Here is a 16,350-nt window from a genome sequence, read left to right on the forward strand (position 1 = left end):
CTTTTTTTATGAATGAAGAGTAGATACGAATCACAGATTTCTCTCATATTTCCTTGGCATCACAGCATGGCAAATGCTCACATTAGCAGGAAAACGTAACCTAAGGTAGAGTAGTGTCAGGGATGGAAGCAATGTTTTCTGTCTAGTTTGAATGATCTGTGCGATATCTAATCTGAAGTATAGATTGCTTTGTGTTAAATATGTGAGCCCACCATTCAGGGAAAAGCGTTTCTGTGAGGAAATGCTGTTTGTGTTGGGAATCTGATTCTATCAATACTTAGGTTTGCAAGTAGCACCTTTCACATGTTTCACAAGCACTGGCATCTCCGATTCTGCATTCCAGGTGTATTGTTCATGCATTCATTTATTTCGGTTGTTACCGTGGGCTTTTTATATGCCAGGCACTGGAAATCTAAAGATGAAGAAGATAAAATCTTTGCCCGCAAGAATTTGCAATGTAGAAGAATGTGGGGAGGGGTGAGGGAAATACAGAGAGCTATGTAAGCATCCAAAGAGAAGGGACAGACCATGTGTTGAGAGGATTTGAAGGGGAATGCATTTTTATTCAGGGAGAAAAATGAAGATGGCTTCTTGAGGATATTGACATTTAACTTTGATTTATTCATTCAAAGAACTGAACACTTCCTTCCATTTGCTGTGCCAAGGATTATGGATTCAGTGGTGAGCACACTAAATATGATCGCAGCCTTCAGGGGGCTTACCAACGCCTAGTGGGGAAGACAGACATTAAACAAACAAATAAAAAAGTAAACATGTAATGGCATACTGGGATGACGACTTAGACTGAGGGTTAACGTGGGTAAGAAGAGGGTCTCAGTTAGGTTGTGTGATCTGAGAAGGTGTAAGGACTTGAAAAGGATTCGTGTTTTAATTTTTAACTAGGTCAAGAATGATGACGAGCATCCTAGGCACAAGATAAAATAGTTTAGTCTTAGATATGATAAATTTATGTAAGAAAGTTAGATTTTAGAAATTAACCCATTTATAGTTAGAGTGGGAAAATATAACTAAATACTTAAAATCTACTTTCTGTTCTAACCATAAACAGATAAATTTTAAAAATCTACTTTTCTTATAGAGCACAGAATGATATTGAAATTTATTATAATTTATTGTTCAAGTAAAATTGGAGTCATCAGATGAAAAAGATGAGGTAACCCTGTGTATATACTTTTTAAATTTGTTAGCAAAGCAAGAGAACAAAAAGCATCGCTGAAGAGCTGGAACTCAGTATATTGAAAATCAGCCATGGCCTCAATGAACTTAAGAAAGAAGTAAGTATAGTTTGAAATCAAGCCTCTTTTAACTCTTTGCAAATTTTCATGTTGTGTATGGTACGTAGGAAATGCATTAGTATGTCGCTGTGCACAGAAAATAAGTTTTTAAAGTTTTCCTTGGACCTACTAATTTTGAAGCCACCATTTTATTGCTGCCATCAGTCTTAAAGCGTGTACATGAATGTCCACAGGAGCGCTACTTATAATGGCCCCAGACTGGAAAAAACCTAAAATCTCATCAATGGGAATTGATAAACGAGTTTTGGTATGACTAAACGAAATATTGTTCAGCAATAAAAATTATATACATGGTGATCTGTTTCACATCTTACTTGGTACCGACCTCTATTGAAACCTTCATTTTCACATCCTATTAAACATAGAAGGATACCATTTTCTATGGTTTAAACAAACCCTACCCATTCCCCCCACCCCCCATCCTATTCAATTTCAACTGAACTATTGTTAGAAATGTGACTATCAGAAGAGCACAAAATCCCTGAGGCGGAGTGGCTTTCCACAAGCTTCATTTTTCTTACCTCTGAAATGGGTATAACAGCAACCACCTAGGGTTTTGTAAGAATTAAGGGCGATGACGTCTATAAAGCTGTTGTCAGTACATTGCACGGAGCAGGAATTGGTGTTATTCCCCCTTCCTCCCTTGGGGTTGGTCATAAGTTGTCTCTAGAACCATTTGTAAAATTTACGTGGCCTTGGACAAGTGACTCCACCTTTTCATAGTCTGTAAAATAAAGGGCTGGCATTAACTATTCTCTAAGGCCCTGGTGGCTAAACAAAGTCTTTCAGAATTCTCATGTGATATTTTGTTTCCAAAAAAAGGGCATTTTAATGTCTTTGTTTCTGACTAATGATTCTCACTTGATTGTGTGAATGTGGACTGCCTATTGTTAATTTCGTAGCAAGCCCTGTAATTTGAGTTGACATTGGATTACTTCCAAGGGGAAAAAAATCACTTCGTTCAAATAGGCTCCACTCTAGATCAGATTTTTTTCTGGGGACAGTGTTATTAAAGTGATCTCTTTCTGGATAACCCCAAAAGAACCTGTCACATTTCTTTTAAATTTATAATTTTATTGATTTCAGAGAGGAAGAGAGAGGGAGAGAGAGATAGAACATCAATGATGAGAGAGAATCGTTGATTGGCTGCCTCCTGCACACCCCCTACTGGGGATCGAGCCTGCAACCTGGGCATGTGCCCTTGACCAGAACTGAACCTGGGACCCTTTAGTCCACAGGCCGGTGCTCTATCCACTGAGCCAAACTGGCTAGGGCCTATCACATTTCTTATTTTAAGGTCAGGATAAGAAGACTTTGGAGTTGATAGTACCCAAAGATATCCAGTGTGAGTGGGCCATGCTTAAAATGCACTCCAAAGTCAAATATAACCTTGGAGGTTTTGTTACCCTTTTATGTATCATTTCTCCTGCGACCCAGGTGTTAAGAAGAAAGTTCTGGGTAACAACTATAGATGTACTGTAACTCCGCTGAGGGGAGGGTTGTGTCCTATTTGTCACGTGGGCCCAGGCTCTAACCCAGTGCCTGCCATGATGTAGGTGTTCAATCAAATTGTGGTGACTACCTTATTGGCTAAATCCCACTTTGATCCTTTTTCAAAAGTCTGATAAAAAGATGGCTCAGTGGATGAGCACGACCTATGAACCGGGAGATCATAGTTCTATTTCTGTCAGGGCACATGCCTGGGGGCATGCAGGAGGCAGCCAATAAATGATCCTCTCATCATTGATGTCTCTCTCTCTCTCTCTCTCTCTCTCTCCCCCCCCGCCCTTCCTCCCTAAAATTAATAAAAATATATTTTTAAAAAACATTCACTCTTGCCCTAACTGGTTTGTCTCAGTGGACAGAGCGTCGGCCTGCGGACTGAAGGGTCCCAGGTTTGATTCCAGTCAAGGGCATGTACCTTGGTTGCGGGCACATCCCCAGTAGAGGGTGTGCAGGAGGCAGCTAGCTGATCGATGTTTCTCTCTCATCGATGTTTCTAACTCTCTATCTCTCTCCCTTCCTCTCTGTAAAAAAATCAATAAAATATATTTTAAAAAACACACAAGACAAACAAAAAAAACCACTCACTCATGATGACAAACTACCAATTGATTTTTTTCTTAATACTTTGGGTACCATACTGTAATACTGTTCGATTTCTTGAAGAGTAGCAGAAGCATTTTTTAAGGTAAGAGAGGAGTTGTGTGGGAAAGAGCTGATTGATAATAGAATGAACAAGGGATCGAGTTCATTTTCTACAAACGGCATTACTGCCCACACAGGGGCCTCGAAGATGTTCCTATCACCCGCCCAGGTCTGCACAACTGCTACCGTTACCGTGGGGAACTGTGCACTTCCCCCATAAGGTTCCACTGGGACTGTGTTGAGGTCGCTGCTCTTTGGTCTTTAAAGTGATTCTGAGGTGCTTGGCCACGAAATCTCATGGTTTGTTGTTTGTTTCATACCCTTCACCCCCCATATCTGCAGCTTCACAGCACAGCAACTCAGCTGGCAGCAGATCTGTTAAAATACCATGCTGACCACGTGGTTCTAAAAGCGTTAAAACTTACGGGAGTAGAAGGAAATTTAGAAGGTTTGGCTGAATGTGCCTGTAAATTCTCAGAACAGAAAGAGCAGCTTGTCGAGGTGAGTGATCGGTTTACTTGTTCAAGAAATGGTGGTTTAATGGTAGCTGTATATCAGCAGGGAACGTTAACGCAAATGCAGTTTCGGGGCACCTTACGTGAGCATTTTCTCTCTCGTTTGAAATTCTAAAGGTATTGTGTTTATCTGTTCTGACCTTACGGCAGTCTGGCTTCTAAAACAAAACAACCCAAACTGCTGGAACCCGCAAATGCATTTCTTGTTCATCTTCTTTTCCTTATTCTCCTTGAGAGCTCAGTCTCTGAGCAGCGCTGTGGGTCTCAGCAGGGAAAGAAGGGCACACTCAGATTAGGATCATCTAAAGATGGTTTAATAAAGGAGCTGTTTACAGTGGCATACACGGGGGGCGGGGGAGGAAACCATGGCAGTGCAGTAACTGGGGTGAGTGAGAGCAGAGCTGGTACCACCCCCACACCCACACTGACGGGAGGGAGTGGTTACTGGAGACTGGAAGGGCATGGCGTCTTCCAGAAAGACACCTTGAGAGATGGTTTTAGGACTAGACATAGAGTCAGTCCAAGGTGACCCTGCAGGGAAAGAACCTGGGAATAAAGGCCCTTACTCTCCTCATCCCTGCTGGTCTATTGCTGGGGGTTCCCATTGGCCAAACATAGCTGCAGACCATGTAGGCCAGTGTCCCGGGACAAAAGCAGATTTGAGAGAGAAGGAGGGTAAATATGGAGGGACAGGGAGAAGCCATCCAGTACCAAATGCCTTCTCTGAACCTCTCCTGTTCTTCCCAAATCTCTGTTACGTGTTACTGGTGCTTACCTGCCACTTTTGCTATAATTCCAATTATTAATTGACTAGAGGCCCAGTGCATGAAATTCGTACACTGGTAGGGTCCCTAGCAGCTGCCAGCTGCCGGCCGGGGTCTCCCTCCCTTCCCCCGGCCGGCCCCACCCCCTGGTCGAACTCCCAGACAACTCATGGCCGAGGGGACAGTTTGCATACTATGCTTTTATTATATAGTATATTCTAAGTCTTCCACCTATTAAGAATGTCTGACATCTGATCTGCTAGTAAAAAATACATACTTCAACCATGTATACCTTCTATATAAAAGGTATGACTTAGACCACATGCATATAAATGCACAAATATGAACCATCTAAATGTCTTTAAATTATCTAATATACCCTGCTCATCACATCTCAAAGACGAAGGGCTGAAGAAACCTTTAGGTCAACTGGACTAGCTTCCTCTCCTTCATTTGATTATATCTTAAAACTGCTAAGGAGCATTCTTATTTTTGTCAATCCTTACCTGAAGATATTTCTCCCATTGGTTTTTTAGAGAGAGTGGAAGGGAAGGAGGGAGGGAGAGAGAGACATCAATGAGAGAGAGACACTGATTGGTTGCCTCCTACATGCGCCCTGACTGGAGCCAGGGATCAAACCTGCAACCCAGGTACATGTCCTTGTCTGGGAATAGGATCCGAGACCTTTTGGTCCAAGGGCCGGTGCTCTAACCACTGAGCAACCGGCCAGGGCAGGAGCATTCTTAAAATGAGTGTAGCTTCATCTCCTTTTAAAATAATTTTAATGCTGTTTTGTTTGTAAGCCAAATATTATGACTGTAAGCAAACTTGGTAATTATAAGATTCCTGCAGCAAATCTTTTTAAAAGATGAAAAAATATTTTTTTCTAATTTTTTGTTTCAAGCCTCAAGGTTTTCAATAATTTTTGCTGATATAGGTGAGTTCTCCACTCATTATATCGGTCTTGCCTAATCCAGTGTTATCTCCAATGAAAGGTGTGTTAATTAATTTCCCATGAAGGAAAGTGGTTTTTGTTGACAGGAAGAATACTTGGCGTTTAGTGATTGACCTAGTTTAGCCTAGAGACCTTGGACAAGTCACTTCTCTGAGCCAGGTGTCTTCATATATAAAATGTGTGGGCACTGCCAGATCCTTTGGAAGGCTCCCCCTGGCCCGAGAAGTCTGTGAGCACCTTGCCATGATCAGATAGGACACAAAAACAATGCTCTGTACCCTTATTTGTTCCTGGAGATTCTGTTAGTAACCAATATAGTATTATAGTTTCTCCTTGATGTAAAGACTTGTTTGTATGGGTTTTCATGTTTTATTGTCGCTATAAATTATAACATGAGTCTGTCTTGTGAAGAACGAGAACGTGGAAGTTGAACTGTAGAAATGCTCTCTTGCAGACCTGTCGATTGTTGCGACATGTATCTGGGACGGAACCTCTTGAAATAACCTGCATCCACGCAGAGGAGACGTTTCAGGTGACCGGCCAACAGGTACGACCAACAGCAGGTTGTTCCTTCTATAGTAAGGCTTGTCTGAGTGTCATAACAGATCGTGTGCAAGCAAGAGAAAGCGGTTCTGCATAACTACAGGCCAAATCTCCCGAGAGAAACGCACACTCCGGAATTTTCCGGTACAGCGCCGGAACATAGCTGACATTCCACTGGGTTATCTGGTCATCTGCCAACCTGGAGATTGGCCCATTCAAGGGAAGCCTAGTTTATATCTACTTTAATGAAGTTGTTGACAATGTGGGTTGTTGTAACACGTTTGAAAAGTAAGCTATCTCTATGTAACAAGCCATAAACATATTCACATTTTGATCCCGTAATTCTTAAGGACATAGGAGATAAACAACAACAACAAAAAACAAACAAACTGGAAATGATGTTTGTTACAACATTACTTATAATAAAATTCCATTGGAAACAAAATAGCTATCTTAAGTTAGGTAAGTAATATAACTTAAAATAATAACTAGAATTAGCAACACTGAAAAATGTTTTGCTAAAATGTTGGGGCATAAAAGCATTATTCAGATTTGTATATGCACTATAATTGCTGTTATATAAAATGTATATCTATGGGAATATGCAGAAATGAAGGGTCTTGTGTTTGTTTGAGGAAATTGTGTTATTTTTTCGTGAACTTTCTGTACTAATTTTCAAAGCCTTTTAAACATTTACAGCTCAATTAATACTGTCCCTGTCAAATCAATCTAAGGGAAAAAGTGAGGGACAGACTTCCTTTCTAACCCCAAATTACAAATACCAAGTGTGCTTGTTTCCTTTACCACGGTCAGCCAAAAGGGCTTACCTCTTACTTGCAACATTGAAGATAGATGCCAAGCCCCTGGATTTATGGTTGACAACAGTGAACGCGAGTTGGTGGTACACGCCCTCCAGCAGAACCACGTTGGCTGTTGGAGGGATGATTATATGCCTTCCTGTAGGGAACAGTGGCAGAGGCTTATCGTAGAAGCAGTAACTGCATCGTTATACGTGGATTTTTGAGTGTGCGGAGGTCAGCGCCCCTAACCTCTGCATGGTTCAAGGGACAGCTGTATATGAGTGACTCTCACCAGTGGTCATCTGCTGACATTTTATTATAACCAGAGGGCCTCTGTTTATTGGGAGACACCAAGGCTTCATTATTTGCTGGTGCTGCGGGAGTCATCCAACTAGCCCTGGTTGCAGTGTATTTCAGTAGAACTAAAGCATGTGGCCTTCCTGCCGTGTGCAATCAGCTGGTCGCAGTCCTGTTGATTACTGTTTCTACTGCAGCAATGATTAGGAAAAGCCAGATTTTCTTCCCCAGGATGATGACAGAGCCTCTTGTCAACTTCCAAACTTGAGAAGCTTTTTCTGTCCCCATCACCTTGGCTTTTACCCAGTCTTTGCCATCTGTCTCTCAAAGGGGTCACTTTAGGAGACAGAGCATGCCTCTTGGATACTTTATATTTATTTCTGGAGCTCTCTGCTTTAGCAATGCTATTTTTATATTTCCTTTAAAGTGTTAGTCACATCCTAGGCACAGTGAGCAGGTTGCACGCTGTTCAGTGGCTCCAGAGAGGAGGGCAGCAGTGCTGAAACCTGGCTGGCCAGCCAGGGGTCCACCTTCCCTGCAGATGGGGACTGTGTTCTGCTCATAAGGCTGCCACCAGCTTGTCAGTCCTGTGCCTGTGGAACTGTGCCCTCACAGAGAAGCATCTAGTTCTAGTTTCCTTGAACGTAGCATAACTCTGATATGCCAGTCTCTGGAAGCTCTCCAGTGACTTTCTTCCTTGCTCAGAAAGTCCAGTCCTAACTGTGTAGGTTTCGCCATTGCATGGCCACTGGTGACCTTCCTTTTTCTTAAATTTAATTTTTAAATTTTTTTATTGATTTCAGAGAGGAAAGGAGAGGGAGAGAGAGAGATAGAACATCAATGATGAGAGAGAATCATCATTTGGCTGCCTCCTGCACGCCCCCTACTGGGGATCGATCCTGCAACCCAGGCATGTGCCCTTGACTAGAACTGAACCAGTGACCTCTCAGTGTGTGGGAGGACGCTCAACCAACGGAGCCACACCAGCGAGGGCTGTTTGTGTGTTTTTGAGGGTTAATATTAATGTATGTCAAACACCTAGCACGGTATCTCAAGAATATATCTACAATATACTCATAGGTGTGTGCATATGTTACTACCTCTACCACTAATAATATCAATACCACTACTACCACCACCACCACTGCTGTCTAGCTACAACTACTACTTGCACTACTATTGATACCGACACTACTGTACCACCACTGCTATTGCCAGCACCACCAATGCTACTGCTACTACTACTACTACTCTAAAGGTCCCCACCAGACTGGCAACCAGGGGAGCAATGGGCAGTGGCAGCTCATCCCAGGCTAACCCCCTAAATCTGCCCCCAAGTTCTCCTTTTCTCTGACTCTACAGTGAGCTGACAGCAGCCCCGCCTTGGCTCACTTCTTTCCCACAACCTTTCTAGAGAGCCACAGCAGCTCCATCCATTCTCTCTCCTGTGGCTTCTTCCATCCTAGTCCCTTTCTGGTTTCACTGTCCCCCACTTTAATAAACGTACTCTTGAAATAAAAAACAAAACAACACCCCCCCCCCCGAAAGATAATTGCTCCCGGAATCAAGGTTTGTATAGAATAACACGTACTGTTTGTCTGTAGATAGGGTTATAAGAAACAGTAGGTTTTGTTCCACCATGTATCTCCACATTGGCCAACATGAGGCTTATCTGTGGAAATTACTCCATAGTTGTTTATTGAGTTGATTTGGACAGTACAGACTTAAGTTTGTTCTTTCATGTGATTCTAAGAGCTAAGATTTTGAAAATCACACTTGTTTATATTGTATTTCCTCAGATAATTTCTGCTGCTGAAACATTGACATTGCATCCATCTAGTAAAATTGCTAAAGAAAACCTAGATGTATTTTGTGAAGCGTGGGAATCCCAAATTAGTGACATGTCAACATTGCTAAGAGAAATCAATGATGTGTTTGAAGGAAGACGAGGTGAGAGACTGTCCACATATTGAAATATATTATTATCTTATTGTAACGCTATTAGTTTTTCAATTTCACACTTCAGATGCACAATGAATTATCTTGTTATATCCTGAGTTATTTTTATAGTAAGATATCTTCCACAAAAAATTATGAAAATAATATTTGTCCTTTATTTAGTATCGAAGCAGTAAAGTTTGTTGTACAACAGCATAGTAGATTTCTTTGAATTAATATTAGCATTCTAGTTTTCCTATTGACATGAAGCCATTTTATGTTTCTTCTAAATTGCTTTTTAGTTTTAGTACAAATTTCTTCCGCAACACAGTGATTATCTGATTTATTTCTACTAGTTTCATAATGAAATGAATGTAGTTGTTTGATTTTTGAATTGCTTTCCTTCCATTTGGATGGAATCGTTTTCCTTGATGACCTCCTGACCTGGGAATATTTCCTATGGTGGGTAAGTTCATTATTTCTACAACATGTAGAATAACACCGTACAATGTGCAGGAGGGCATCATTTTTACTTTTTATTTTAACATCAACTGGGATTTTTGTTTATTTCCCATTGTACTGTGTGTCCTGTTATTTGTATTTTTATATATTTTTCCCTTCAAATGGCCTCTGTTAGTGTCAAGCATGCTTAGTTTTTAAAATAAAATGCATTTAAAGTCATAATAACATCAAATTAGATATTTTTTACTGACTAAGGACTTTTAAACATTTCATATTTTTGAAAATATTTACTTAGAATAATTGCTGGTATGCTTAAAAATCAGGGAATGGTATAGACTTCATGGATATATCATAATTTGTAAAGTATAATAAAAGTTTACCATGCTTCTACATTTAAAGATTTCTGTGATAGCTAGTCTGAATGGCATATCATTTTGATGCTTTGATAAAATATTTATGGTTCCATGGGTTTTTATGTGAGGCAAGTTTCATACATTAAAAGGTAAAGTGATGTAACTGATCCGCCTTTACAGGAGAATGATCACCTAGCCCTAGGACTTGGTTAGGAAAGGAAGAGTAATGGCCTCCCAGCCTTTCTTAGCACTCTCACCCTCAGCGGATAGACCAGACTTGAAACAGGAAAAGGCATAGACTTATTTTAGACTACATGGTCACTATAGTTTCTTTGACTTTCAAGCTGGATATTATATAAATGACTTCTTCTTTAGGTCTTCTTTAGGTTTGGGTATCCTATCCTAAAAAATTCAGGCTTGCCCTGGCCAGTGTGGCTCAGTTGGTTGAGCGTCGTCCCATGCACTGAGAAGTGGCTGCTTCAATTCTGGGTTAGGGCACATGCCCGGGTCGCAGGCTCGATCCCCAGTAGGGGGTATGCAGGAGGCAGTGATCGATGTTTCTCTCTTTTATCAATGTTTCTCTTTCTTTCTCCCTTTCTCTTCCTCTCTAATATCAATAAAAACATATTTTTGGAAAAAAATTCAGGATTACTTTCACCTCCTTAGGGCGGAACAGAAATTCCTTTTTAGGAGGAAAAACTCTGCTGCATTCTATCAATGGCACACCCAGTATTTAACTGGTAAAGACAAGAGACGACATCTTTATTTTTTTTATTTTTTATTTTTTGTAATATATATTTTATTGATTTCTTACAGAGAGGAAGGGAGAGAGATAGTCAGAAACATCGATGAGAGAGAAACATCGATCATCTGCTTCCTGCACACCCCCTACTGGGGATGTGCCCGCAACCAAGGTACATGCCCTTGACCGGAATCGAACCTGGGTCCTTTCAGTCCGCAGGCCGATGCTCTATCCACTGAGCCAAACCAGTCAGGGCGAGACGACATCTTTATGTGGGGTTAATTGAGACAGAGCTGGTTGACTTCTTACAGTGCCTTTCTTTATCCTTGCTTTTTATCATGAAGCTCATAAGAAAAGCTTTTTCCATGAAGTTCAGCTCTGAGTTCACCGTTATCGATTGGGCTGAGCCCATGTCACGGTGCTGCTCTCCCTGCTCTGTGTGGTTATGACAGCCCTGCCTGTCAACCTTGCACCTGCACACTGCTTGCCACCCAGAGCACCGAGGGCATTCTTCCGGTCCCGCTTCTCTCTGCCACTGTCGTAACTCATGTTATAACTGTCATTGGAAAGCCTTTGCTGTATTCTAGCCACCTTAGCTCTGTCCTGCATATGTTGACTCTCACAACTGGGAAAATTATCAGATATATTTGCAACTATCTTGGAACCAACCAATTAAGTGGCAAACAACATGCTAAGCAATGAGAAAGCGTTCTCATATTTGAAGTCATTCTGGGAGTTCGGTCATTGTTCTGTTTACTTAAGACACTCACATTTCACAGTCGGGCCTCATGGGATTGTTTTAAGAACTCGAAAATCAGCCTGACCAGTGTGGCTCAGTGGTTGAGTGTTGACCTATGAACCAGGAGGTCATGGTTCGATTCCCGGTCAGGACACATGCCCGGGTTGTGGGCTCGATAGCTAGTGTGGGGCATGCAGGAGGCAGCCAATCAATGATTCTCTCTCATCATTGTTTCTGTTTTCCTCTCTGAAATCAATAAAAAGATATATTTTTTAAAAGATCTCAAAAATCAGTATTTGTCTTCTGTCCTTTTTGTCTTTTCACCAAACCTCCAGGGAGGCCTTCATAGTAGAAGGGACTGGATAAAGAAGACTTCACTTTCCCTCAGCGATGAGTATGTAGCAGCATGTAGAACTTGAGATTATTTTAGACAAATGTCAGGAAGAAGCCTTCTCTTATGGCTAGCAGACTCTATTCCTCCTTTAAGGAAGCTGAATTTCCTTGCTTCTGTTTGACCCATTTTAGAGTTCACATGACTAAGCTCAGTGTTTAAGGATGTGGGGTAGCCCTGTTTCATAGCCCTGCATGTCATTCATCACCTGGCAGGTCGGGTGCATGGGGTGCTGGTCACGGACATGGGGATTACGGGAAGAGGAACATGCTTGTGGATAAATACAAGCTTATTTGGGGGAACACATGAGTCTGGCACATGGAAGTGATCCATCCAGACAAGAGATGATGGGGCGAGGGTAATAGAAATGGAAATAAGAGGACTGTTACCAGAAGAATTTTACAAATAATATTGGTAGGATTTGGTGATTGAATGTGAAAGTAAAGAAGGGTTTGAGGTTGATGATTGGGTTTGGATTTGAATCTGTCAATCCCACTCCTGAGGTTAGCCAATAATCTGTCTGTCCTTCAGTGGTTAGGGATTCATTTTAAGTGGGTCTGGGGACATGGTTTCTTTTCTGATTGAGCGTGTTATATAGAGCCCCTCTGGAACCCAGAAAAGCTAACTGAACTTCTCATAGGGAATAATGTAGCACATCTTCAGTGAAATGAAATGATGAGGCTTATATGTCCCTGGGGAATTTGTTTTATTTTGTAGAGATGCAGAAAAGCTCTGAATGTTGAAAACGGGAACAGTACTTCTCAATTAGGTTTTCAGAAGAAATCATTTTTGGTACTCTCGTAAGATGAGAGGGCCTTTGGGACTTAATGGTGAGCTTAATTGATCTTGAAGTATAAACTCAGAAATAAAGATGGCACAATTGTGGTTTTGATGTAGGGGGTATTAAACAAAGGATTTAGTGCTTTGAAACTAATTCTGTAAAACAAATATCTGTACCAAGTATGTGCTCCCCAAATATTTGTTTTTCCAATTATTCCTAATGTTTATAACATGTTTTCATCAGAGACAGCCTCTTTAATTTGATATAATAGCTAAACATAATTGAGTCAATATATTCTTGTTCTGCTTCAAATTAATGGCAATAATTAGACTTGTGTGGAAAAAACTATAAAATTATAAAATGATTCAGATTCATCTTTTTTTTTGTATTTTATCAACTTACTTGGCTAAGAATGATCAGTTTTGCAATGATCATCAAGCATTCTGAGTCTCACGGAGGGCTAGGAATGGGGAGCAAAGCCAAGTACAGTACCTGAAAGAGGGCCTCAGGGAGTGGACTGCTGGCAACTAGGGACTGGCCAATGGGAATGTAGCAGACCAGACTACATAGGCTCTCTTATGGATTTATTTCTCCCTACCTTCTGGTTTCTTTAACTCTTTGTACCTTGGAGAAATAAGAAATACTGAAACAGTTGGCTATTTTTTCCCTTTTGGAGAGTAAATGTGAACATTTCAGGGTCATGGGCACTACAGGGGATCACAAGGGTAGATAACACAGGATTGCTCACCTAAGCTAATTATCTTTAAGTAATGATTATGCCCTCTTCTCTGGCTTATTAAGATCACTTTTAAGAGGTACTATGGACAGGATTCACACTTTGAACTAAGATAGATGGTGAGTTTTGAGGTTCTGAGTGACTTGAAGACAGTCTTCTGTTAATCTCACAGCTAAATCTGGCACTTTTTACATCAGGGTTAGGAGACAAGGCATGGAAATTACTACTTCCTCTTTAAAGTTTTATTTTTCTCTCACAAGTCTGAGACCAGAAAACCATTAATAAAATCCCTCTACAATTCTGACATTACAAAGAAATGATTTGAATCATAAGGCTATTTCCAAGTACCATTCAGGCTGACCTGTAATGACAGGTCATCTTCTAGATCAGCTCCGTTCAATGGAAATACAGTGCAAGCCACATATGTAATTTAAAAATTATGGGAGGCAGCCCTAACTGATTTGGCTCAGTGGATAGAACATCAGCCCACGGACTGAAGGGTCCTGGGTTTGATTCTAGTCAGGGGCATGTACCTTGGTTGCAGGCTCGATCCCCAGTTGGAGACGTGCAAAGGCAGTGATTGATGTTTCTTATCGATGTTTCTAACTCTCTATCCCACTCCCTTCCTCTCTAAAAATCAGTAAAAAATATATTTTAAAAAATTGTAGGAGGCACAAGAAAATTTTAAAAATAAACAAGTGAAATTCATTTTAATACTATTTTTATTTAATCTGGCATACCCAAAATATTATTTCCATTTATAATCAATATTTATAAATTATTGCGATCTTCATTTTTTTCTTTGTATTACTTCCTCAAAATCCAGTATGGATTTTACTTACAGCAGCACATCTCAATACAGACTGGCTATATTTCAATTGATCAATAGTGTTATGTGGCTAGTGGATTCCATATTGAACAGCACAGTTCTAGATGAAAATTTAAATATGTTATGAACAAGTTTGCCCTATTTGTGTAATAGTCATTCCATAAGGAAGGGCGTGATTTAGTGTTTTTACATATTATTGCCTTTAATTACGTGGACCTATATGAAATTGCTGTTTTTATATTTCAAAGTTGTTGAGTATCAGCAATTTTATATGGTTTCACCTAATATATTATGGCTGAACACAATTTCCTTGAAACCAAGAAGAAATCACTGTTCAAATCTTACCTTGAATTTTTATCCCAGATATAACAAACTAGCTTTTAAAAAAAGTCTATCATTCATTGTAACCTGACTCTATACATGACCCAGAAGCCAGAAAAATGAAAGGGCAGGGATGAAGTGGGCGTTCCACATATCCTTTCCTTAGTAGTTGTGCTTCCTGCCACATGTCAGTTCCCAGCAAGTGTTGTTTGCTCTTTCTCATCTTCCTATCTGTACCCTAGAGCTGTCTTCTTCCCTGACTGGGAGGACATGCTGTGGGGGTAGCTGTACATGGCTTGGTCTGGTGCTTGCAGAAAAGGAGGCAAACACTGATAACTGGTCCTGCAGATCGGGGTCTCATTAAGGCGGGCTGCCGTGGAAGCGCTCACTGTCAGTGACATGGTGGCTGTGGAGGAGCTGGAGAGGGCCACATAGGTACCTTACAGATACGACTGCTGACAGTCTGTGTTCACCATCAAATTACACTTTTATTTCTCAATCATATGTGATTAATAGACAAAGTTTAAAATTAATAGACTGACATTCCTGTTTATTTAATAATATTTTTAAATTAGATGTGAATAATGGAAAATTTGTTTTAAGTTATATATGTTGTTTGTAGGAGAGAAGTATGGCTACCTTTCACTTCCAAAGCCCATGGTAAGTAGTTTTGTGCATTTCAGAATGTTTTTTATTCAGAATTCAATTACGCTCTTGCTGCCTATTGCTACCCAGCCCCCAATAATTGACATTAAAAAAAGGATATTACAGGGACATAGAAAGGGAATGGACTGACTATTCTTAGGGGGGGGCGGGGGAGAAAGGGGTGTGGGGGTGAGTGAAGAGATTAGACAACAATCGTGCACCTATGGATGAGGACAGTGGGTGGGGAGTGAGGGCAGAGGGTGGGGTTGGAACTGGGTGGAGGGGAGTTATGGTGGGAAAAAAGAGTAACTAATGTAATAATCTGAACAATAAAGATTTAATTTAAAAAAAAAGGATATTAAATGTTGATTGCTCATAGTTGTTATTCTGAGTAAAATCTAGTTTCAGTTCATATTATGATTATTTGTGTTGGGTTTGGAGTTTGAGGGAATAGGTAACAGATTGCATGATTAATAAGAAGCCATAATCTGAAGTCAGAGGCCTATTTGTTCTTCATGTCTTTTATCTAATTCACATTGTCATGTAGGAATCATTTTCTACAGATGAAGGACTTTCTTAATGTTTCCTACCTTGATGAAATTATGCCATGCTATTTATATTTAGAGACTTGAAATGTACAGCTTTACATACATAACTGAAGCTGATGTACCTGACTGCATTTCAAAGTAGTGTCCACTAGGTGGCAAGCTCGGTTGCATGATTAAGACGGTTTCTGTACCGTTTCAGGCAATTCCCTTCCTGTATCTTCATAAAATATTTTAATAATAATTTGTAAAAGTAAACCTAAAAATAATGAAAACAGGACTCATTTTAAAAGGAAACATGGAACATAAAATTCTAAATAAAATAAAACCTAAAAACCTGTAGGTATTCTTATCTTTTTAAAAATGCTTTATTAATTGCTTTGTAGTCTACTAGATTAAGGAAGAAGATACAGATGATGCAACTTTACAAGGAGGAGCCAAAAAGATCATTGATCATCTCCATTTATTTTCTAATGAACATAAGAGGCAGCTGGTGTGTGTGTGTGTGTGTGTGTGTGTGTGTGTGTAGC

General features: G+C 40.3%; 1 protein-coding gene across 2 annotated transcripts in view; it reads left to right on the plus strand.

Moving 5' to 3' along the window:
- The window catches only part of CTNNAL1 (catenin alpha like 1), a 55,543-nt gene that overhangs the window by 27,432 nt on the left and 11,761 nt on the right, over positions 1-16,350 (plus strand). For both annotated transcript variants that reach the window (XM_070430955.1, XM_070430953.1), the window contains exons 8-12: positions 1,209-1,295; positions 3,807-3,965; positions 6,153-6,245; positions 9,138-9,288; positions 15,253-15,290. In XM_070430955.1, coding sequence (XP_070287056.1) covers positions 1,209-1,295; positions 3,807-3,965; positions 6,153-6,245; positions 9,138-9,288; positions 15,253-15,290 — 528 coding nt within the window. The remainder of the gene's footprint in view (positions 1-1,208; positions 1,296-3,806; positions 3,966-6,152; positions 6,246-9,137; positions 9,289-15,252; positions 15,291-16,350) is intronic.

Source organism: Myotis yumanensis, unplaced genomic scaffold (assembly GCF_028538775.1).
Source record: "Myotis yumanensis isolate MYYU_CA2020_CCGP unplaced genomic scaffold, mMyoYum1.0.hap1 SCAF_12, whole genome shotgun sequence".
Taxonomy (NCBI): domain Eukaryota; kingdom Metazoa; phylum Chordata; class Mammalia; order Chiroptera; family Vespertilionidae; genus Myotis; species Myotis yumanensis.